The 25727-nt window shown below is 43.3% G+C and overlaps 1 protein-coding gene across 1 annotated transcript in view; it reads right to left on the reverse strand.

The window, feature by feature from the left end:
* Positions 1-25727, reverse strand: part of LOC311245936 (dynein axonemal heavy chain 1-like) — a gene marked incomplete at both ends in the record, with an annotated part of 135727 nt that overhangs the window by 80226 nt on the left and 29774 nt on the right. The window contains 6 exons of the mRNA XM_084335960.1: positions 4105-4268; positions 5941-6081; positions 8311-8490; positions 10846-10951; positions 12247-12368; positions 18957-19121. Coding sequence (XP_084192086.1) covers positions 4105-4268; positions 5941-6081; positions 8311-8490; positions 10846-10951; positions 12247-12368; positions 18957-19121 — 878 coding nt within the window. The remainder of the gene's footprint in view (positions 1-4104; positions 4269-5940; positions 6082-8310; positions 8491-10845; positions 10952-12246; positions 12369-18956; positions 19122-25727) is intronic.

The raw sequence follows: 25727 nt of genomic DNA on the forward strand, positions 1-25727 counted from the left end.
TTGGGGGAGAGGCCTCCTGGGCGAGTCTCCTCCCGCTCCTTGGTATGGGCTGGTACCGGCAGTGTACCATGGCCCGCTTGTCCAGGTGCTGTTCCTCGGTGCGGGTCGTGCGTCGTGCTCACCCGTGTATAGAGTCGGGGGTCTGTAGCGCAGCTCCGCGGGAGTATAGCCTGGGCTGTACCGGACCTCCTGGTCCGGTAGAGTACTGTGCTGTCGTCGGGCGTGGTTCTCCTCCTCTTCCTCTTCGTCTTCAGTTAGGTCATCCAGTGCTTGTAGTCTCTGGTTTAGCCTCTCCACAGGATATGCTGCTCCTTCCCGGTTGCTAGGTCTCGCTTGGACCGGTGGGGGGAGGTGGTCTGTGGGGGGTATAGACCTCGTCTGTTGGTCGAGTTCAGGGTTGTTTACTCGGCTAGGGGATGCCGCCCTGGAGGTGTGTCTAGACGAGTTCCTGGAGCCTCTGGTGGAGGGAGAGGGTGTTGTCCGTCTGATCAGCTGTTCTATTAGTTGCGCTTGCTGTCTGTCGCGCTCTGCGTCCCGTAGAGCACCAGCAGCTGCTCGCTGGCTGTCTGCTCGGTCTCGGGCCACATTCTCTTCTCTCTGAATGCGTCTTATTTCTAGACGTATATGCTCTTCTTCGCTCCGCTGCTGGATCTGCAGTCGGTCGCGTTCAGCAGCGGCGTTCAGGCTGATGAGGAAGGCCTGCTGTAGGGTCCTCTCTGCCTCGCTGGGAGAAGGCGGTTGTATAGGGGAGCCTTCCCTCGGGGTACTCCTTGCGGAGCCTTGGAGCTCTATCTCCACGGTGCTCTCCCCGTCTTCTTCCGTGCCGAGTTCTGTCTCGGTAGCGTTGTATTCCTCCCGGGACTCATCGGGGACTACTTCTTCAGTACTGGCGGGGTGTGAAGTCATGTCTGGTTCCCACTGGTCCCCACCGTGAACTTGGTCAGTTACATTAGAACCCGTAGGGGCCTCTATGGTCGGGGTAGTCTGGGCGTTGGGGTTAGACATACTTTTACTTTCTAGTTTTACCGCGTTTACTGTTAGTAGAAGACTAGGTTGTTGACTGACAGCGTAAGCCTCTAAGTACTGAGGGAGCCGTCGTTCGCGCTGTGGGCGTTGGTTAGGAGGATCGTTTCGTGGAGTGTTCATCATAGGCCATTTCAATATTAATAACACTATATTAATATTACACTAATTACCCTCCGGCTCGAAGGACCAATTGTAACTGAGGGGTACAATTCCCTGACTGTATTACTAGATATGATACTTACTACCACTACCTTTGTACTTAATATTCGGCCACCCAGTACTCGGCATAAATATATTATGATGAACACTGTCACGTAGATGAAACGGATCCAACACAAATGTACGAATTAGAAATAGGTCTTTATTTCTACACAGCGATGGTGTGTAGAGCAAGCACTTAATCAAATCAATCACATTTATGAATAGGAATTAGTATGCACTTTTATGGCAAGAGTATTCGTCGGTATATCAATAGAGAATGTCCAATCTCTGAAGGCGCAGGTGGTACATATACGACCTGGAATAGTTAAGGAATAACAGCAATGATACTTCAATGATTATAGGCTGGATACACTAGGGGGGGTTAATCCGGTCGCTTGTAAGCCGACAGGAGTAGGAAGGGGGGGGGGGTAGAATCCGGCTGCCTCATCCGGCCAAGGGTATCCCAGGTGAACCCACTGTAGTGCCGTTCAATGCGCCGGCGATCCTTGGACCACAGATGAAAGCAGGTGGACTCTTTGTGGGCCGGCGTCCTCCGGTCCACGGAGGAGAGACGTGAAGCGACCTCGTCTTGCAGAGCGTCTCCTCACCTTGCGTCCTCTCCAGGGGGGGGGGTTCCAACACACGGCAGTGTCGGGGGTCTTTATCCATGGAATAATCAACGTATACAAAGCATAATCCGTGCCGGGGAAGGCGGGCTGTCGTCGGTAGAATAATCCGGTATACAGGTCCACTCGCTCGTCGGCTCTGGGGCTCCTCGGGTGCAGCTTCACGTGGGGTCAACCACCCTGGATAAGCAGCCAGTTCTCTGCCCGAAACGATGGGGTACTGACTACGGTAGTATTCTCACCGTACGAAGCACTATATATTAACAGACTATTATTAGCTTAATAGACTACGTCCAACTCGACGATATAGTGCCAAATATGACTATTCAAATATTAATATACACGATGTCTCAATACCGATGGTAGGCGAACTTGGCCTTACTCCCACACGTGGCGTCGCGGGGAGGCTTTACGTCTGTGACTCTATTGGAGGGTAAGAAACTGGACTGAAAAGGAAGTCCTACTTTAGTAGCGCAGTATATATACGCACTATGAACAAATAGTCCCATTAGTGGTGCGGTAGCCAGATTCCTACGCGGAACTAGGACTTGTTCGTACATGTTGAGCGGTACGTTTGAACTGGGTCTGGGGGTATGGCAGCCTGGCACCAAGGTCTCGACCAATAGTAGAATGGAGACTATTATGGGATGTTCAGTAGGCTAGAATGGATATTCAATGCATATTGTACAAGGAATATACAAGGGATATCAGGGAATATTAGAGAATATACAAATACAATTAAATATATATATATAAATAAATATATATATTCGGTTTAATCTGGCCCTTCACAACAATTATTATTATTATTATTATTTTGCACATACTCTCAAACACAATTTTGCACACATTAATTTAGTTTGACAGTTATTGAGAGTAAATTAGTCGGGGACAGGGACTTCAAGATGGCGGCCGTGCAGTAAGCAGCTCGCATTATATGCTCCCAGTGCTAAAAGGCTAAGCTATCTAATAAACTGTTTTAAGTTCGAATTCCTTCCAGGAATAGAAAAGGGGAAAACATTTACAAGACTATTCTATCGAGAAAATGAGATGATAAACTCTGAGACAGGAGAAGGTGATAAAGAGTCGGAAATAAACAGACGCTCCAATCGAGATACAAAGATCTATCCCAGAGGCTCTGGGCATAGGGATGGATAGCAAGAAGCTAATGACAACGAGCATCAAGAAACAACAGCTAGCAAGTAAAACTAAGCCAACCAGAGAGGTACACGCGGGGGAAGACGCAACATGTGCTAACGCTAATACTAACGGAGGGGGAACAGCTATGACAATGGAGGCCATGCGCTCGCTCTTGGCAGAAGAGGGAGAAAAGAGAGACCAACCGATAATAGAGACGTTTACATGATTGGAAGAAGAGATAGCGAGACAAACCGAAACTTTATTGGCAAGCTGGGAAAAGAACATGGGCGAAGTGGTGGATAACAAGATGGAGAAATGGGAAGCTGCCGTGGCTAACCTAGAGACTAGGATGGGAGAGCACGAGAGAAGACACATGGAGAGAGAAGCCTCGTTGAATAGCAGAGACACAGACCAAGACCATTGGGAGAAAGAATGCCAAGAGCTCCGAGCTGACAATAAAGAGATGGAGGAACACATGGAGAATATGATTAACTACGCTAAACGGAAAAATCTGAGGGTGATTGGCATACCACACGAACAGGACCCAAAGGGGCCAAGAGGGACATTGACAAAGTACTATTCAAATGTTTCCGGAGAGATAGCGGGAGAAGGAGTCCTAAATGAATCCTTATGTTGTGTTAATTACAGCCCCATGAAATTATGTAGAAGAAAAAATAGCAACACCTTGTCTCATAGGGACTGCTACCTTATCATTTCATCGAGTTGTAATTAACACAACACAAGGATTCAATGTCCCCGATTACATCACTGGTGGTGGTGGTGGCTATATTCTAACTCATTTACTCTCAATAACTGTCAAACTTTAATGAATGTCTGCAAAACTGTATAGGGTATTTTGGATGTATGTGAGATTATGTGCAAAATAGCATTTTTTGGTGAAGTGCCCCTTTAACCATTCAACAAATAGCGTGATGCCACACACCATAACATAGCCTAAACTACTTTGCAATATTTGTCCTTATATTTCCTCATTGCATGAATGGAAGAGTATTTTCCAGGTGGTCTAGAAAGGGGTAGGACATCCCACAGTGACGGTGTGTACGATAAGAGGACTCTGTGCTCAGTGACAATGTAAAGGCTTGAGACAAACCTGAGCTGGCTGATCCACTCAAAGTCCTTGTCGCTGGTGATGTTCTCATCCACCAGTCTAGCTACCACTTCTTTAGCATGGACCTCTGTGACGATGAGAGCAGAGAGCACAGCCCTCTGTATCATAGACAGAGGTGCTCTCACCAGCTCCACCAGGTCCTCCAGCTAAACAAGAGGACAGACACGAGTAGAACAGTTTGTACATAATGTAAGCAAACACGTTCACACACACACAAAACAATAAGCAGTCAGTCAATAGAGTAGAACAGTTTGTACATAATGTAAGCAAACACTTTAATATCTTGATCAACAAAGGCATATTTGGCCTTCAGATAATTCTGTATTTTGTTTTCAATGTTTATGAGTCTGACTTTGAAGCTTAACTCAAGCCTTAACTCATTCAGCGCCAGGGATTAGCCGGGTCCCGTTGTAGCTATACCACACTTTAAAGATAGGAGTGCGTCACCTTGTTTGTAGAGCTACAGTATATTATCTATATTCTATATTATAGCTATGGGGACAATACTATGGTCAAATTTTGACAGTGACTTTCTTCCGGCCAAGATGCAAAAAAGAGAAAATGTTTCCATGCATACGTTCGAGCGTTATCCCGTGGTGAATATACGTATAATTTCAGAGTGGTCTGGGGTAATTCCCAAAAGACTGAGTTATAGCCTTATACGTGAATTCTACTATAAGCTTTGGCGTTTCTTGCCTGCTACTATTCCCAAATCAAATGTATATAATAGGTATTATGTTTCATCATGAATGCACGAAAGGGGGGGGGTCGTTTCTGATTCTTTGATTGCCAGTAACGGCATTCGTATTAAACACAAAAAACGCTGATCAGCTGGATAGCCCTTACCTGTGATCGGGAGTATTTCAAAAATAATATTCCAATTGTTTGATCGCCATCTGGTCCATCTGATCTCCATCTGGTCCACGACATAACCCACCACAACATATGGAACGGGGGTATTTGACGCGCTTCAATGCAATCGGGAGAACCGCTCGACTCGCCCGACCCAGAAAACTGCGCTCGGAGACATTTGACCATTGCACAGGCCAAGATATAAGGTTTCAAAGGGTGTTCGATACTGCCACCTGGGAGGATGCGGCCGGTATTGCACTTTGGCATTCTCAGGATGATTCCCCATGTTAACCCTGAGTCCGTGTGCCTGTAATGAATAGAAATATCGAATAAAAGAAATAAGGACCAAAACCCGACATATCTCGGGTCTGGCTTCCAACGCATGGCGAGTTAACCCGACTTATCTTGGGTCTGGCGTCCAATGAGTTAAGGATATCAGAGCTTTGCAATAACCGTTTGCACTCTAGTTCTCACCGTCTTTACAGTACACCACATGCCATCTTGTGTATTTTATAGGGGTGTAAAGGTACATGTATCCGTACCAAACCGTTTCAGTACTGGACCTTAGGTTCAGTACGGCTGTGTACCGAACAAATACAACGGTATGTTAACCACTAACGACAATCTAATATAATTATTATAATAAAATATAATATTTCAATATAGAATATTCGTTGACAGCCCTACAAGTAAAATTAGTTACTGCACACTACATCACCCCTGAGTGGAACATGGAAAGCCAAACTTTCCCCCACTGTACCGAAAACCCGTACCGAACCTGTGACTTCAAAACCGAGGTACGTACCGTACCGTGGTTTTTGTGTACCGTTACACCACTAGTATTTTACATTAGAAAAATCACACATAAATCACAGTTACAATGCAATGTCCTTTCATAAGTATCACAACTTAGTATTATCAATGGGTTATCTTAGGGGCGTGAACAAGCTGTGGTCTCCTCTCTACCTGTGACTGGAGCCGGGGGTAGAGGCAGCTGGCCAGGTCCCCTCTTGGCAGTGACTCAGACACTTCAGTGGTCCAGAAGGTCTGACAGCCGGCGATCACCACCTGGCCTGGCCACGACAACACCCAATCTGTACGAGGTTGCTGAGGGAGAGGAGGGACAAACACACCATGTGAAACGACTCCATGATCATCTGTGACTCAAGCCCCTGTACACTAAATCAACAGGAGCAGGGCCTAGAAAAAAAAACATACATTTATTTGACATTGAGTGAATCTGCAGATACACAAATGTCCGGTAATGACCCAAACACTAAAGTAGGCCTATTCTGTTTCCGAGTGTTGATGTAACCATCCTATTCCATTTACAATAAACCAGATATCTTCTAATTATGAGATACCAGCTGGGATACTACTCATAGCTAGGATACTGAGGTATGTATATAATATACTGTATATATTGTGGCAGATATCACCCCCCCTTCTCATGGATATGTGAAGGACGGAAGGTACTACTGCCACGGGAGGAGTAGAAGCAATCAGGTAGCTGATTAGTACTGATAGAACACACCTGTGCATCATTAGATCACCCACTTCCCACACGCACACACCCCAGACACACACACTACAAATACACTAGGATAGAGAGTTGAGTTGAGAGGAGGTGAGGTAGGAGTTGTTGTATTGAGAGAGAGATTGTTTGTGTACGGAGTTTTGCGAGGTGAGAGGTTCATTGTGTACTGGACCCTAGACTGGCTGAGAAACCCCCATGTGTACTGACTGAAGGATTTGGGGTGCTTTTTCAATGTATGTGATGTATAGCTTGGGGGGAGATGACCACAGCTAAAACGGTGAGATCGAAAGGTGCATGGAAGACGGTGATAGAACGGTGGTTCAGGGTTTCACAAGCACACTGCCAGCGAGGGTTGTTGTTTTGAATTCCTTGTAAGAACAAAGATAACGGAGCGGTACAGAGCGAGGGAGAGGGGTGACCTCTTTAATGCAACAGTGAATGAAACGTTTTGAAGTGTGTGTAAAGGTTAAACGCGGTTGTCATGAGAGCGCGTCGCCTGACAACCAGAAGAGGGGCGGGGCTATCGTTTCTACGACGAAGATCTATAAGTCGAACGGTGTTTCCGGGTGTAAGGCAGACTAAAATCTGACTGAGACTAAGAGGGAAGAAACCAGGAGAGACTCTCTCTCCTCTCATCATGAAGGGGGGGGGGGGGAGGAAGAATGCCACATCATCATTAGTTTCGGCTACCACGAGGATGGTCTTGGCTAACGAACAGGCCTGACCATTGTTGGACTGAAATAGCAGAGGGACAATAGACTGGACCGAAAGATCATTAGATAGACTGAACACACCGAAAGATCATTAGAATACTCTTCAAGGACAATACAATCTGTTAACATCTGAGCTGAGGTTTCTGTTCATCAAATAAACCACGCTTTTCCTTGTAAGGTATTTCACGTTGTCGAAGTGTCGGATTCTTACGGAGGTGGAGAATTATTATGGTTTGCGGATTGTACTAACGGGGAGAGATAAGGATCTTATCAGCCAGTGTCGGAGACGTTAGGACCATTAAAATGACACAACGCAGAGGAATTGGATGGAGAGCCAAACAGACGAAGACGTGATACTGGCCAGTTTGATCAGGATCTAACATGACCCTGGACCGGACGACTACATCAGACTGTATTACGACCATTCTATTTGCCCATCGAACTATATTCTGCCTGTATTCAATAAATATTCGTAATGATTGATATTGCACTTGTGTGGACATTTGAATTAGTTTGTTTTTGTACCGTGACAAGTCTGAACACCACCAGGCTCGTCACAATATATACATAATGATACCCCCCATAATATTATATACTGTATGTGTTTTTGTAATGTGCATTGGCTCCTAATGTTTAGTTAAATATAACTAATATATAGTTAAATATATTACATATATAACCGTCTGTAGTGTGGTAGTGAAAGGGTTAACTGTAGTGTGGCAGTGAAAGAGTTAACCCTTTGTTGTGTGACAGTGAAAGGGTTAACCTTCTGTATTGTCGCAGTGAAAGGGTTAACCCTTTGGTAGTGTGGTAGTGAAAGGGTTAATGTGCACCATGCCGTACTCTGACTGTGTTTTCTATGGTGGCACATTGTATAGCAACAACCGTTTGGTAGCCTGCTTGCTTGCTACTGCTCTGAGACAGTGTGCCTCACATTTTAAATGTGTATATTGTTATTTCATTTTTTTGTATATTGTTTTTTTTAAACCCATCAGCTTAAAACACCTTTTTTACAGATTGGGATTTTAAGACTCAAAGTCAGCTTAATACTTTAGTTTAAGATACAGGTTTGTTGTAGGCACAGACCTCTTCGTAGACCTTGAGGGAGCGGTCGATGTTGTCCCTCAGGCTGTCCTTCATGGACGTCTCCACCTCCCTCAGCCAGTCCTCCACGTTACCACTGGGGTTCACCGGCTTAAGCAGCTTCACCTCCTCTCCCTCCCCAGAGAACATGTGTGTGATCAGAAGGTCCGGCTGGAACTCGAGCTGTCAAAACAACAGGGGACACAATAATAATAAAAAAAAAAAAAAAAAAAAAAAATAATAATAATAATAATAATAATAATAATAATAATAATAATAATAATAATAATAATAATAATAATAATAATAATAATAATAATAATAATAATAATAATAATAATAATAATAATAATAATAATAATAAGTATAATAAGTATAATTATAATAATAATAATAATAATAATAATAATAATAATAATAATAATAATAATAATAATAATAATAATAATAATAATAATAATAATACACTTTATTTGTATAGCACCTTTCATACAAGAATTGCAGCTCAAAGTGCTTCACAGTAGCAAAAAAAGACAAGCATACAAAATTGGCATAAGATGAGCACAAAATGTACAAGTAAGTGCAGTCATAAAACAAGTATAAAATAGACAGCAGTAAAACAGACAAAGTCAAGGCACAGAACACCAAATCACACAGTTCTTCTAGGATCTAATATCCCAATAGGCCTCTTTGTTTACGGTTTGATTATCACTGATACACATCTGTAGCTCAAACCACCCACATTCCCATTAAAGACAGTAGTCACAAATCAAAACATGAAGCATATTATGCACATTCAATTTGCTTTAGTGATTTATGATCACAGGGCCTTTAACCCATATTATCTTTAGTGATTTATGATCTCAGGGCCTTTAACCCATATTATCTTTAGTGATTTATGATCACAGGGCCTTTAACCCATATTATATTTAGTGATTTATGATCACAGGGCCTTTAACCCATATTATCTTTAGTGATTTATGATCTCAGGGCCTTTAACCCATATTATCTTTAGTGATTTATGATCACAGGGCCTTTAACCCATATTATCTTTAGTGATTTATGATCACAGGGCCTTTAACCCATATTATCTTTAGTGATTTATGATCTCAGGGCCTTTAACCCATATTATCTTTAGTGATTTTATGATCACAGGGCCTTTAACCCATATTATCTTTAGTGATTTATGATCTCAGGGCCCTATTTTCTGAAAATCCGCCTAAAATACATACCTAAGTAAATGGAATATTGCTCCACTTCTACAAGGTCCATTTGCATGTTCTTGGTATCTAGGGACATCTATGGACCTCAGTGAATGTACTCCCAGTGTCAGACATATTGTGTCTATTACTAGGCTTGTTTAAATTGTGATGAAACAAATGAGAATATGAATTATGATTTTTCATTGCATCTTTGACAGTGAATAACACCATGCTAAAATTGACCAGCCACTGTTCAGTACCTTCTTGAGATCACGTGTAAAAAATAATCTAAGGAAATGAATAAAGGGAAGATGATTAAACAGAAGGTTTTGTAGATACAGTACTGAATTCTCCCATCCGGACCAATGCCATTTGAAATATTATTATAGAATATAGAATAGCAGGCTTATAAATTACCTTATTATAGCCAATTCACACATTTATGGATTGTGCCAAATCTTATCTTTCAAATGACGGAGTTCAATTTGGATTTAGTATCACCAGGCGTGCATAAGGAACAGAGAATGAAATCTACTGTATGTACAGTAGGTTTTTTAATGTTGCAAGAGCTCCTCCATTTTTAAACTGATTTCAAATCGGATTGTTGCTAAATGCTCAAAATAGGGGAGACAAACGAACTGCGCTCCAATATATGCCAATAACGTTCAGTTTTGTGGTATATTATCCTGAGTAATAAGAGAATAAAAAAATATTCATACCAAGTCATTTGCTTGCCGGGACCTAGGCCTTTGGGAAGTGTATTTTTTTTTTTATTCCAACGCTCATTGAAAGCTCTGGATGTCCTCTTCAAAATGGCCTCAAAATGACTACATTTCCCAAACGGCCGGTAATTAAAAATGGCCGATCCCCACGACACAACACAAAAACTAAAACTAAAATCTCACTAATAACACTTTAACCTATTGGTAAACAAACGTATTGATGAAAATATACATTATAACTGCTGTTGTGACATGGTTATGATGTTTATTCTTGAATACATTTGAAAAATTAAATGATCATTTTGTCAGTCTGGAGAGCTTGATTTATGACGTGATGTCATCTGCGGTCCACCGGTGGACTGCACGGGCGGAAGAGGTTCACCCACATCATTATACCCTGTGTTTCCCCTCTACATTCACTACCTTATTATTCAGCCAGAACCAACACATATAGGACAGTTACAGAACAAAGGTCCATATTAGTTTAGCATGATATAATCCAAATGGTATCCAAATGAAAGTTCTAAACTGCAACAGTTGCTGTATTTGTGAGGCAGTTGTTGTTGCCTTCCTTAGGGAGTGTAAGAGCAGATGTAGAAGATGAGAGGACAAACCCGAGCAACGTTCTCAAAGCACTTGCGCAAGTGAGGCTGTACGGCGGTGGGATCCTTGGTCTGGGACAGAATCTCCAGCAGTTCATCATCTGACAAGAAGTAAAACCTACAGGCAAAAGGACCAAGAATGGATCAATGAATTACAGGCATGTTCTATAAGGAAGAACTAGAGGATGTGTGTGGTAACGAGGAGAAAACAATCTGTTGTTTACATGAAACAATCTCTCATAAAACATGCATCATGTAACTTCAGCTGAATCACAGAGTCGGGTCGATGCTGAGCTGAACAAGAGAAAACCCTCCTAACAGCATGAAACACAGTGAAGCTGCCAGATGAGCTCTTCTGGTCGAGAACAACCAGTGCCACCAGTTATCTTACTTCAATGTAAAACAGTGAGTTATATTTACTTCAATGTAAAACAGTGAGTTATCTTTACTTCAATGTAAAACAGTGAGTTATCGTACTTCAAGAAATCTATGTCTTGTTGTCTGCCATGTTTAAATAAGGTGCAGTTAACTATCATGGCCACAGGGTGGCTTTAATGAGTAGCGTGGCTACATGAGTAGAGCTCCGGACTCATGATCGGAAGATCACCAGTTCAAGCCCCGGTCAAGGCCGTTGTCGGAAAGTGGTGTTGTTGTCCAGCAGGGGGCACTCTGTCCTATGGACTAGTCAGTAACAATGCCCCTGTTACAGTGATAGGGACACCGTACAGCTGCGAGTGCCGTCCTTCGGATGAGACGCTAAACCGGGGTCCTGACTGAATTCTGTCGTTAAAGAACCCAGGACGCTTATCGGAAAGAGTTGGGGGTTCCCCAATGTTCCTGGCCAAATTCCAAATCAGGTCTCTGACATCAAGGCCACCTAATCATCCCTTCCCCTTAATTGGCTGATATCAATCCCTGTCTCCTGAGCCGTTCAGCCATTGTGTAGTGTGATGTGTGCCTGGTGCCAGTGTATGGTAGCCATTGAGCCTGTGTAGCCCAAGGTTGAGTGCTACCAGTGGTGGTGAAGGAGGCCATTTCCACCCTACATTGTGGGGAGCGCTTTGAGTGTCTAGAAAAGCGATATATAAATGTAATGAATTATTATTATTATTATTATTATTATTTTAATGAATACCGGTTTTAAATGAAGAACATATGTTTTGATAGGGCTGTATGATACTGATGAAAATCACAGGGCAATTTTCTTCAACAAAATAATATTTACTATTATTTAATATGATTACAATCGCTACATTAATTGTGATTGTGACACATACGGACACAGCTCTCTTCTCAATTTAATTCCTATCAGTGCAGGAAGAAATACGTTAACCAGGGGAAGGAGGCTAACCAGGCTAACCAGGCTTACCAGGCTAACCTGGGTAAGGAGGCTAGCTAACCAGGCTAACTAACCTGGGGAAGGAGCCTCTCTTGGTCTCCAGGTAAACACTCAGACCCTTCTGAACCTGTTCCAGCAGCTTGTTACACTCCCTCAGACTGTCGAGCAGGCGCTGATCTGGACACAAGCCTATGACCTAAAGAGACAGACAGCACACACATACACACACCACCATCAGTGGACCAATTGCATGCTTTCGCAGGGGACAAGAAGCCTTCAATCGACTCCTTCAGACATTAAGCACCCCCCACAGCCCAAATGGAATGATCCCCCAAAAAATTATTTTGAATTTTTTTTTGCATTCGGGGTGTTCGGGGGGTAGTCGACTATCGTCAAATTTCTGCCAATCAGTCGACTATACAAATCCTTAAACAGGAAACAGGCCTAACATACACATCTATATACATATACATATACACACCCACACCATATGGTGCTCTTTATTCCTATGAACTGAAATCCATATTAACACTTTGAATGCCCAGCAGGGGGCGCACATTTAGTGCTTGAATGCCCACATCCACTTCAATGTTAGCATTAATATCGCCTAATCTATGTTTTAAATGATGGCTATGTGTCTAATCTGCCCGTCGCATTATCAATGACCTATTTCCAGTCAACATTGTCGAAGCAGATTGTTTTTTTATCGGTTCATTTCCGTTTCATAGCATTTAGAAAACCCATCGTTTTCACGGAAAAAAAAGAGGATTCGATGATAATCGCCCCGTACTGTAATATTCTAGAACGTTGTCATTTGTCGCCCTATTTATGAATCGTTTTCAAATAAACGCTAGATTATCGATAGTATATGTGTACGTGTGCACGCTGGTGCCGCGCGCTGAAAATAGATTCTCTCAGTTCCTGATCGCTCTTAGAGTCAAACAGCCATATCACAGTATAGGGGAAAAGCTTATATCTCCGTGAAAACGGGTCTGATTATCCTAAGACTGGTAACATAGATTCCTTACCTGAGATCAGATGGTATCCAAATGGATTATTCCAATTCCTGATCGCCATTCGAAAAAATCTATCCTTTTATTGATCCCACGCGTATACTGTAAAAACACATAATCCGCGCTGCTCTGAGGGGCCAACATGAAGCTGATCGACCCCGGTTACATGAGTGAGAAGTAAAATGTGGAGTCCGGGTTTTTTTTTCTCATTCATTTCCAATCCAAAAGGGTGAATTATCATCTGGGAGACGATAGGGGGCGCTTTTTTCACATCTGAGCGCCTGGGGTGGCTGATTTTCCAACGGTAGACTTGGTTGATGAAATATGAATTCAGATCGCTAATAAAAAATAAAAACGACAAAAAACAAGAATTCTCGTGATGGGCATTCAACCCGCAGGGGGTAAACCCGAGAAAACTCGGGTTGGGCATTCAAAGTGTTAAACAGCTTGAACTCAGAAATGGAGCTGCGTCAGGCTGTGTCCAACACTGCTTATAGCTATAGCTCCAATAACCTCATAATGTGCTATTAACACTTTGAGTGCCAACGACGAGATTTCTCGTTAGTTCATGCCAACCGTTCAGTGCCAACGACGAGAGATCTAGTTTTTTTTTATAAGCGATTTCCATTCATATTTCATCAATCTAGCCTCACGTTACCACTGGAACTCTCTCTGAGCTCCATTGGGAAAATACCGCCCCCTATCGTCTCTCCCTATGGTACTGCACCCCTTTGGATTGGATTGAATGAAACTCATGAAAAAAATAATGAGGCGGCTACGTGGTGCAGTGGGCAAGGCGCTCACCACGAATACTGGAGACACTGGGTTCGCCTGTTCGAGCCCAGCGCTCCACATTGCTTTCAGTTTAGCTGGTCGTCCGTACTAATACACATTGGCAGTATTAGGAATTAGGGGGTGGGAAACTGATGGGTGGGGATCGGGCGCTGTGGACAGCGACTCCTACAGGTCGGTTGGTGCGCCTGCACAGTAGAATCAAGAAGCGCAGACCCCTGACGCTGAAAGATCGCGCCGCACAGGTGAAAAGATACGACTGCTGTTACCTCGAGTATCGGAGGGGACTCGTGCTATGTATGACTTAGTCCACATTGCAGCCGGCTTGTGGGAGGCAAGAAACAGCGTTCGAGACAGGGGAGGGTTGAATTGGATGATACGAAATTGGGATGGGAGAAAAATTGAAAAAAGGAATGGGTGTGGAATGGGTGTTTCGACCACCCAGCGTTGGATCAATAAACGCGATCGATAGGCGGTTAGGTGGCCGAGCGGAGATTGCGTTCGTCACCAACCCCGGAGCTGTGAGCTGGATTCGCCTGTTCGAATCCAGCTCACAGCTCCGGGGTTGTCACCAGCTTGGCTGGCCGTCTGCACTAATACAATTGGCTGTATTAGAGGGTGGGAGAAGCTGGCGGGGTGGGTCCGGGTCGTTGTAAACAGCGACTCCTACAGTTCGGTCGGGGCGCCTGCTAAGCGCGGATAGGACTTGAGGGGGATAGTGTGATCCTCCCACACGCTACGCCCTCTCGATGAGAATCCGCGCTGCCAGGTGAAAAGAAGCGGTGATTGGCTGGACGTGTGTCGGAGGAAGCACGTGGTAGCCTCCACTCTCCCAGATGATCTGACTGTGGGGGGTAAGTGCGCAGCGACCAGGAAGGGACTGGGAATTGGCATACGACTAACATTGGGATGGGAGAAAATCGGAGGAAAATGGAGGGGGAAAAAGATCAAAAAAAAAAAAAAAAAAAAAAAACGCGATCGATATTTGGAATGGCGATCAGGAATTGGAATAATCTTTTTGGAGAACATCTGATCTGAGGTAAGGAATCTATTTTACCAGTCTTGGGATAATCAGAGCTTTTTTCACAGAGATATCAACGTGGGCCCTATGCGTGTGTGTGCGTGTGTGTGCGTGTGTGTGCTGATCAGGAAATGGATAATCGATTTTTCAGCCCGCTTCTATAGCGTGCATAAGTACACATATACTATCGATAATCTAGTGTTTATTTGAAAACTATTCATAAATAGGCCGAAAAATGTCAAAGTTTTTTGTGTATTCCAGTGTATTCCACTAAAGGGCGATTATCACAGAATGTTTATATTTTCTAGAGCTGGGCCGTTAACGTGCTGCGTTAACGCGAGACTATTATCGCACGATAATACAATTGACGCCGTTAATCTTTTTCTCAAAGTTGGGTCTGTATTGTCCTTAAATACTTGCCGTAGTTCCCAGCGTGACGTTGTGGTACCAAGGAAGTGATGGCACAAGTCTGTACCTGAGCTGTAGTCGGAATAATGTGTCAAACTAAAGTAGTGGTCCGGTAATCATTGTTATACAGGTGAGGTTAAGAAGTCCTCAGGATATAACACAATTAGGCGACGAGGACGTCTGAATCTGCGCAATGCAAGAAAGAAGAAGTCCGTCGGGACGTTTGTTTACCATATTAACGTTAGCTTAGCGAGTTAGCATGTTAGCTCACGTTGCCCGGGCGGCACTTGGAAACATCTACAAGAAGAGGAAATCCACTTGACACACTAAAAGGAAGGATAGACTGGACTATCGTGAGTGTTTAAAACAGAAATGGCTTGGGTTATTGGAAATATTGGACCGTTTGATGACAATGTGGAGCAATGGAACTGTTACACTGAGCTTGCACTGAATTTGTTGAGAAACCTGCTTCTGCAGCAGTCTGTGTGTGAGCAACGGGAGCATGTCTATGTTCCCCGGGTCCTATTGATAGGTTTTTCAGTTCATTGATGACGAATATCCTCTATATATCTAAAGGCCTTAATGAAGAATATGCCTAGAAGTCTGTGTCTCTCCTCCCCCTGCATCATGTAGCAGAACATGCAAAATCCTAGTTCCCTTGGCAGTTAGACATGCAAAATCATGTCCCTCCCTTTCAACACACACACACACACACACACACACACACACACACACACACACACACACACACACAAGCACACACCACACAAACACCCATACATACACACACACAGAGACATACACACACCTCCCTCCCCTTTTCTCAAGAGTGTATAAAATGACATGTAATATGGACATTCTGGGCTCCTTCCTCTTTTGTCTACTGGTGATGTGCCCGCGCGTGGTGACTGACAGACTGTCTTCTCTAATGAATAAAAGCTCAGTTTGAGAAATACTCTGTCTTCCGCTTCGTCTTTCGGCCGACTGGCCCACTGGCAAATCAATTAAGAATTCACGAGGGATAGGAAATCCCTAACAAATGGAGGTTCCAGTGAGAATTGATGTGGGCCAGCCGCAACCAAGGACGGAACGGGGAATGGAGACGCGGGAGGAGGAGGAGACGGTGCAGAGGATCCAGCAGTCACTACCAGCTGTCTGCAGCGCGTCTGAACCAGGGGTGAGATACCAGCAGCCCCTCAGACGTCCGTGACCAGACCACCAGACGACCGGATGACAGGCAGGAGGAGACGAAGGACAGATGGGCCAGGATGAGAGGCGACCGGAGGAGATTGCAGCTGTGCGAGAGGCCGGAGAGGAACACCGCAGCCAGGCACCGCGGAGACCGCAGATCAATCACCGCTGATCGTCGTCTACGACACGCAGTTCGTCCACGACTAGAACGGGGGAAGCGACAGCAGGAGAGACACTGAGCTGAGTTGGAGTGATGGTGGGGCCGGCCGGCGAGAGGTGGAGAGGACAGTCTGAGACACTGGGAAGGCAGCGGACCGGAGGAGGCACGTTTGTCTAGGGGACCGCACCCTGGAACGGGGACCAACCTCAGGAGGTCAGCCCTTGCCCTCCAGAAGACGGGGCCGACCCAGGTGGGCGGTGCACTGTGACAGAGGGAAGGAAGCGCCCTGATGGACGTTGTGTGTGCCTACGGGAACCAGCTCAGGAGGAGACCCACGTCCCCTAGAAGACGGGACCAGGGGTGCACTGTAATAGAGGGGGGGTTCCTCTGGGTTAGGTGATGAGTAAGGGGGGTCCGGCGGGGTTACGTGCTATCTTCTGTTAAGTTGCCAGAATTGTGTTTCTCTCTTTCTTCTCTCTCTCTCTCCCGCTTTCTCCCCTCCCTCTATCTCTCTCTCTGCTCTCCTGATGTTGATTATCCTGTCTGGTATTGGATGTGATGCATGTAATGAGGTGACAATCGACGGATACAGATCAATGAACTGTGTGTTGACGTTTTATTTAACGTCAAAAGGGGGAATTGATAGGTTTTTCAGTTCATTGATGACGAATATCCTCTATATATCTAAAGGCCTTAATGAAGAATATGCCTAGAAGTCTGTGTCTCTCCTCCCCCTGCATCATGTAGCAGAACATGCAAAATCCTAGTTCCCTTGGCAGTTAGACATGCAAAATCATGTCCCTCCCTTTCAACACACACACACACACACACACACACACACACACACACACACACACACACACACACAAGCACACACCACACAAACACCCATACATACACACACACAGAGACATACACACACCTCCCTCCCCTTTTCTCAAGAGTGTATAAAATGACATGTAATATGGACATTCTGGGCTCCTTCCTCTTTTGTCTACTGGTGATGTGCCCGCGCGGGGTGACTGACAGACTGTCTTCTCTAATGAATAAAAGCTCCGTTTGAGAAATACTCTGTCTTCCGCTTCGTCTTTCGGCCGACTGGCCCACTGGCAAATCAATTAAGAATTCACGAGGGATAGGAAATCCCTAACACTATGGTCTCCGGGTTCTATGGTCCCCGGGTTCTATGTTCCCTGCTTTGATTGATTGATTGATTGAACATTTTAGACCACCAGCCCTGATTCCAAACTCTAACCTTAACCAGTTCGAAAGAGGGCCTAAGCTTAACCGTTCGAAACAAGGCGGACATTAATAATTAAGAAAATAATAAAAATTTATAAAATGTTCAATCTATTAATCAATCAAAGCGGGGAACATAGAACCCGGGGAACATAGGACCCGGGGAACATAGGGATGATCCCTGAGCAACCAGTCAGCAGCATTGTGAATTTAGATTCACTACACATTGAGAGACAGGCTTGTGTGTGGATTAAGATATGAAGGTGCACAGAAAAAACTACTGACAGAGTGATTTGACACTGGAGAGAGCTGTCAATATCAGTGTAACAATGGAAATGGCATCAGAGGAAGGGCACAGAAAATTACAATAAATCTGGTTTTAAAAGAAACACTGGAAATTACAAAAAGAAGAGACATGTTCATGCTGTTGAACAAGGAGATAGAACAGCTAGTGACTCCTCAGATGAAGAGGAGAGGATAAATCTCCTCCTCTGTTCATTATTTGGGTAGAACACACATATTTTGAATGCCTTCGGCAGATATATTTTTATTTTAGCCATTTTAATCTAGATTAACTCCAGGACTGCAGATAGATTAATCTAGATAAAAAATTACTCTATGCCCACCTCTAATATTTTCCTGAAACTTTAAAAAAAACTAGTTTTTCAAAATGGTATAAAACGGAAATGAACCGATTAAAAAACAATCCGTTTCGACAATGTTGACTGCAAACAAGTCATTGATAAGCGACGGCTATATTATACACATAGCCATAATTTAAGATATAGTTTATGCGTTCGCAAATATGAGAGCTCTATCATTGAAGTGGACGCTGGCACGCAACGGGGTTCCGGAGCACTGCATGGCTGGCACTGAAAGTGTTAAGTAAGTTATCAGGTAAAGAGCTGAAGCTTGGGGTGAATGAGAGGTTCTCCTGGTGATCTGCGTGGTGATGCTGACCTGGGGGTTCTCGTGGGCGCTCTTCATCAGTTTCCTCCAGGTGCGGTCTATGGTCTGGTACTTCTTGGCCTCCACAGGCAGCTGCTGGTTGATGTCTGGAGAGCTGAAGATGGGCTCCAGGTAGAGCCAGGACCGCTGGCACATTAGCCACTCCTCCAGCACCTCCTGTCACGGCCAGTAGGGGGCAGCAGAGCAACGTTAGCAGGTACCACACCATGGCGATCAAAGCGCTCCCTAAAAACACATTAAGTGACCGGGCCCAGCGGTAAGAGACTCATGTCTGGAAGTGAGATCGCAAGCAAATTAATGAAATGTTTTTTTTTTCATATTATCACAGTTTTGAATGTTTAAGAACATATTTACTGTAACAGTTATAGTATCTCTAAATAGTAAAAACGTTTGTTTAAAAAAGGCAGTTTGTGACACCTAGTACCCGACTGCCCAGGTGTTAAAAATGCAGCCACACTTTAGATTGGATTTTGTCAGTTTTTCTCTGCTCTGAGACTTGAGGTTTAACTAGATTCAAATGAGCATATCTTCTTCAAATATTTAAAAGAAAATCTGAAAAATTACGGGGGAGACTTGTGCCACGAACTGCTGGGCTCGGTCACATTTGTGCTACCGGGTAAAAAAAAATGTGCGTGGATATTTCCGATGACCTTCATAAATCGTGCTCCTGAATTCCCTTCCTGTGCTCCAGAATATGTAAATTTGGGAGCATTGGGCCTCATGCATGAAGCAATATAAGAACAGATTTAGTTCTTAACTAGCATTTTCTCTTACTTTGTTCTTACCTGGGATTCAGCAAAGTTTTCTTATTGTTGCTTTTTTCTCAGGCAAGAACAAATTATAAGAGTGGTCGAGAGCACTCTTACCGAAATAAGAAATTCTTACCCAGATGAGAAACATTTAAAAAAGCCTACCATTCATAATAATAATAATACATACGATTTATATAGCGCTTTTCCTAATTCTCAAAGACACTTCACAAAACAAACAATATAATACAATACAGTTTTAGTAGATAAAATAAAAATATATAAAATGGTGAGAGAGGAAGGAGTTCATGGGTTGAAAGCAAACCATTGGTCAATTGCCCCCAAATACGACTTTATAAACCCATGCAGAACTTTTCAATAATTATTATTATTATTATAACTTATTGCGTGCGTTCTGCTTCTGAAATGGATTATATATTGCTGTTAGAACAGTTAGATGCTGGCTGCCCAGGCCGTACGCATGTAACGCATATTTACAACCTCTCCTTTCCTCTCCTCTCTTCTCTTCTCTGTATAGATGAAGATGTAGCAGTACTGTCTATCTGTATGTCATGTATGTCATTATGTTATGATGAATTGAAAATGGGAGACCCTGATGTAAACAAAACGAAAGTCTTTCTCTGGTCTGCATCCTCTTAACAATTGTGTGTATTGAGCTGTACTGTATTGTACCAATTCTGCAATCTGTTAATAAAATGTTCAATCAATCAATCAAAACTCTGCTCCACACCTAAAGTTCTAAGCGCACTCAGAGTTTTAGCCACGGACATTTCAGAGAGAGATGACATCTCTCCACGGACATTTCAGAGAGATGACATCTCTCCATGGACATTTCAGAGAGAGATGACATCTCTCTCTGAAAGGAGAGCATATGGATCAGCGGCATATATATATCAGTATACTGCGCGCCGCGATTGGTTCTTGACAAGCGCGCAGCCAGTCGTTCAGTATTGACAAAGCCTACTTTTTACCGATTTATTTCGCACTATACAGTACGTATACGTATAAGTTAAGTATAAGTCTTTATTTGTCATCAGATTAATACACAAATGCGATGAGCGACCCACAGGAACACAGGAACGTGTGTGTGTGTGTCATTTTGAGATCGCAAAGCGCTTCCTGTTGAATATATCACAGGGATCAGATGGCGAAACTCGGCTGTTTTACACCCGCCTCATTCGCCTTATAAGGAGATGGTGGGCGTGTCTGTATGCAAATGAATTTAGCGTGAACACGCTTTTGAGTTTAAGAATGAGTGGGATTCATCATGCAAATCTCCTGGGTACGCACAGATCTCGAAGTTAAGAACAGCTTGATGAATGTGTCAGTGGCTTTTCTTATTGTTCTCTTAACAGACAGACAAGCAAGAATATAAGAAAAATAATAAGAGAGTATTGTTGAATGAGGCCCATTGTGCTCCGTAGGAAAACTGTAGAGCTCTGAACAATGATACAATGGAAGGTGTTGCCCATACAGCGTCCATTTACTCACAATTCGGAATCTACATTATTCTTGAATGGTCATTAGATGCCTGGCACACTTTACAGCGGCTGCCATACATTGTTTGCAAATGTTCTCATGGCAATTAAGTGTCGGTTTGGCACGAGATCAGAAAACTGATGTCATGGCAAAGGTGTCATGTGTCGTAATGAACATTCAATCTTGTCTAATTGTTATGTGTACTTTCACATGGTGGAGGGTCTACTTACTGTCTTTTGGTGATACATTCACATTGTGGTGTGAGTGTGGTGTCACTAATTGGTGGATTGTAATTGACATGTGTTCTTTGTTGTAATTGACACACTTGCTTTTGTGTAATTGAACACAGGTGTGGTGACGAGGCTCCACACCCTATAAAGCAGACTGGGAGCATCGTCACTGCTGCTGCTCTCTCACTGTTCTCTCATCATTTTTGCTCTTTGCTCTATTTTGCTTTTTGTCCACTGTCATTTGATATAGTTGTATCCTGAACCAAGGAGGCTGGTGCACCCAGCTCTCCATTTTTGTTATTTAAATAGGAAATAAAGTTATTTTTGCTAAAGACTTCTTGTTGTCCACCATTTTACAACCAAGGCCTACCGGGAAACAAGCCATATTCCTGTGACTGTTGAGGCCTTAGGGCAAGTCATATTATGCTTGGTTGTAACATGGGGGCTCGAGTCCGGTCTTCAAACAGGTGAGTATGCTCTTATTTTGTAATTTATTATTTGATTTGACTGTCTTGTATGCTTTAAAGTAGTTAGTTTAGACGACACCACAGGTAGGTAATTTTATAAATTTTTTTGTTAGCATCCTGTGGACCACTTAACCCTGGGGCAGTCATTGAAATGATTAGTACCATTATGCTTGATGGGTGCTATGGTCGACATGATCTTTGGCTGGTAGCAGGTGTGGTTGAAGAAAGTCAGGTCTACAGTGAATAGCTTTTAGTATAGGTAGGTTAGGGGGCCAGGTAAATGTACGTTAGTTAGTTAGTTAGTAACTGATGTACGTTTTTTGTTATGGTAGACATGTGGTGGTCTAACAGTCTTTGGTAGACTGCAGTTTAAAATTAGAAGCTATTTGATAGTCTTATCAAATTATAATGAACACCTGTTTGAATGTTGCGCATGACCAGGAAGCGCAGTGTTTTCTGTTTGCGTGTTTGAGTTAACACAAGAGGTTTAGCCTCACATTGTTTGTGTTTCTGGAGAGTTTGTTCCAGCGTTTTGGAATAAATGTCTAAAAGTAAATTAATCCACAAGGGATATCTTTGTTGTGTGGTTCAACTCAGCAGAGATCTATACTAATATCAAGTGGCATTGTCTGCTGTGCCGGGTTTGGCGATATTCAGGGTGTATGATCTGTATGCGTTTGTATTGATTGATTGATTGATTGGAAACTTTATTAACAGATTGCAGAATGGGTACAATACAGTACGGCTCAATACAAACAACTGCTAAGAGGATGCAGACCAGAAAAATACTTTCGTCTTGTTTACATAAGGGTCCTCCATTTTCAATTAGGAGGTAGGAGGGGTGGGTGGGGAACACTGTACAACTGTACAAGCAAAACTGTACATTGGAATATTGACAAAACCATACTTGGTAATTTACTGTACATTGGAGGGGGTTGGGTTAGGACATTTACAGGGGTCAGTTTCGAATTGCAGTCTCCCGTAGGTGTTCTTTGAGAGTGGTTTTGAAAGTGGGTAGTGATTCACATTCCTTTACAGCTTTGGGTAGGGCGTTCCACATTGATGTGGCATAATTGCGAAACGTGTTTAGTCCCTTGTTTGAGCCGAATCTGGGTTTAACATGATTTGTGGAGCTCCCTCTGGTGTTGTGATCGTGGTATTCACTGACCTTTGGGAAGTATTTTGACATGTACATGGGTACCTTGGTCGTGTAGCGTATCTTGTAGACCAGGCCCATTGCAAGTTGCTGTACTCTGACGTCTACTCTAAGCCATCCTAGGTTGTCAAAGTGGGCAGGGGTGAGGTGGGTTCTAGGAGTAAGGTCAAGCAGTAGTCTGACCAGTTTGTTTTGAGATGTTTGTAATTTTGTTTTTAGCGCCTTTGAGGTGCTTTGGTACCATGAGGTGCAAGCATAGTCGTAGTACCCTTGAATGAGTGCTCCTGCCAGAGTCTTCAGGGTATTCTTGTTTACCAGAGGAGATCCGGTACAAGAATCGAGTTCGTTGGTTGACTTTTTTTATTACATTGGATGCCATTTTGTCACAGGAAAGATTAGCCTCTAGGATGGAACCCAGGTAGGTAATTTCATCTTTCCTTGTGACAATATTGTCACCCACTGTAACTGAGAAGCCGTCGGTCTTGCTGAGTTTGTTATTTGAACCGAAGAGAATGGACTCTGTTTTGCCCATGTGTAATGATAGTTTGTTATCAGCGAGCCATATGCAGATTTTGCCTAGTTCCGAGCTGAGGGTTTTTTCAACCTGTAACCTGTTCTTGTCAGAGACCAGCAGGGCTGAGTCGTCCGCAAACAGGAACAAGTTGCAGTCACAAGCTGACGGACATGTCATTTGCATAAATTAGGAACAGTAGTGGTCCTAGTATGCTTCCTTATGGAACACCACAGCTCACTGGGAGGGGGGGGGGGGGGATAGGGTACCGTTTAGACCAGGGGTGGCCAACCCGCGGCTCGCGAGCCGCATGCGGCTCTTTGCCCGTCAATGTGCGGCTCTTCCATCCATAAAAAAAAAAAAAATTATTATTATTATTTTTTTTTTTTTTTTTTATGTCACTCATTCCATAAGGACGTAGAATAAACATTTACAATTTTTTTTTAAATGGTCCATTTGCATGTTCTTGGTATCTGAATCTAGGGACATATATGGATCAGTGTCAGAAATAGTGTGTATGTTACTAGGCTTGAGGAAATTGTAATGAACCAAAGGAGAATATCAATTCTATTTAAAAAAAAATTATCTTTGACTGTGAATAACACCATGCTAAAATTGACCAGACCTGAAAAATCTAAGCAAATGAATAAAGGGAAGATGATTAAACAGAAGGTTTTGTAGATACAGTACTGAATTCTGCTATCTTTTTTATAATGTAAATTTCTCCACCATTTTTCATCGTATTGCAACACCGTTTTTTGCAAGACGTTGACAGAAAGGTAGAGAAACTAACTGCGTTCTGTTTTATGGCAATAACGTTCAGGTTTGTGGGAGATAATCCCAAAAAATAAGAGAAATAAAAAAGTGAATCCAGAAGTCAGATGATTGACAGGGGCTGGTGTGAGCTGGGTAGGGTAGTTTTTCGAAATTCGAAAGCCCTGAGTCTCTTCCTTCAAAAGACTACACTCACTTTTGGATGTGCCACTTCCTCCTGTCAATATGCGCCGGTTTCCGACTCAATACCCTGAGATTTCTATAATCTTATATTTCACTAATAACAGTTAAAATAATTGGTAAACAAACATAATGCTGAAAATATGCACTTTTACTGTATATCTCGGGCTTAAGAGGTTAACCCCGTGAGGCCCAAATTAAAAAGACATTAGCAACTTCAGAGGCCAGATGGTGGGACATATAAACACATTTACTATCAAATAGCATTGTGAGGCTGAACAACAGGACCAATTGATTATGTGCTTAACATTTTTTAAATAAACATTCTTTTTTTAAATAGCTAAAAGTGATTTTGTAATTTTGCAACTGTGGGTCTCACAGGGTACTTTTAACCCTGTGAGGCCCAAATAAAAAAGACATTAGCAACTTCAGAGGCCAGAGGGTGAGATCTATAAACACATGAAGGGTGCCGTGACTGAAAAAAAAGGTTGAGAAACGCTGGTGGTGTGGCTCTTTGTGGTACCACAGTCATTTTTGTGGCTCTTAGTCTCTGACTGGTTGGCCACCCCTGGTTTAGACTATCAAAACCAATTGCTTTTAGCTTGTCAATCAGAATGGTGTGATTGACAGTGTCGAAGGCCTTTTGTAGGTCCAGCATGACCATGTATTTGCCCACATCCACCTCTTGTTTGATGTGGTCGTTCAAATAGAGAAGGCATGTGTCAGTGGAGTGGGATGTTCTGAAGCCAGATTGGAATTCGTAGATTCGATTTTTTTCCGCTAGGTACTTTTCGACCTGTTCGTAGACAATTTTTTCCATGACTTTCGAGATGGAGGTAAGAATAGAAACAGGGCGGTAGTTGCCTGGGTCTAATTTGCTGCCCTTTTTGTGCAGAGGGGTCACCCTGACAATTTTGAAGTCCTTGGGGACGTGTCCCTGTTTTATGGAGAGGTTTATTATGTGTGTGATGACTGGGGTGATGGCGGCTGCTGAGTCTCTGAGGAATTTGGAGGGGATGTTGTCATGGCCAGTGGCCTTGTTAAGTTGGAGGGCGCTCAGTTTTTTTGAGTACCTCATCTGTTGTTACCATTTCCAGCTTGAAGTCGTCTTTGTAGTAAGCTACTGTGTTCTACCCCATAATGCCCTGAGTGGGAGGGTAGTTTGTTTACCAGTGTTTTTTTACTGGTAAAATCT

This window comes from Notolepis coatsorum (genome assembly GCF_963971535.1).
Source record: "Notolepis coatsorum genome assembly, chromosome: 19".
NCBI classification, from domain to species: domain Eukaryota; kingdom Metazoa; phylum Chordata; class Actinopteri; order Aulopiformes; family Paralepididae; genus Notolepis; species Notolepis coatsorum.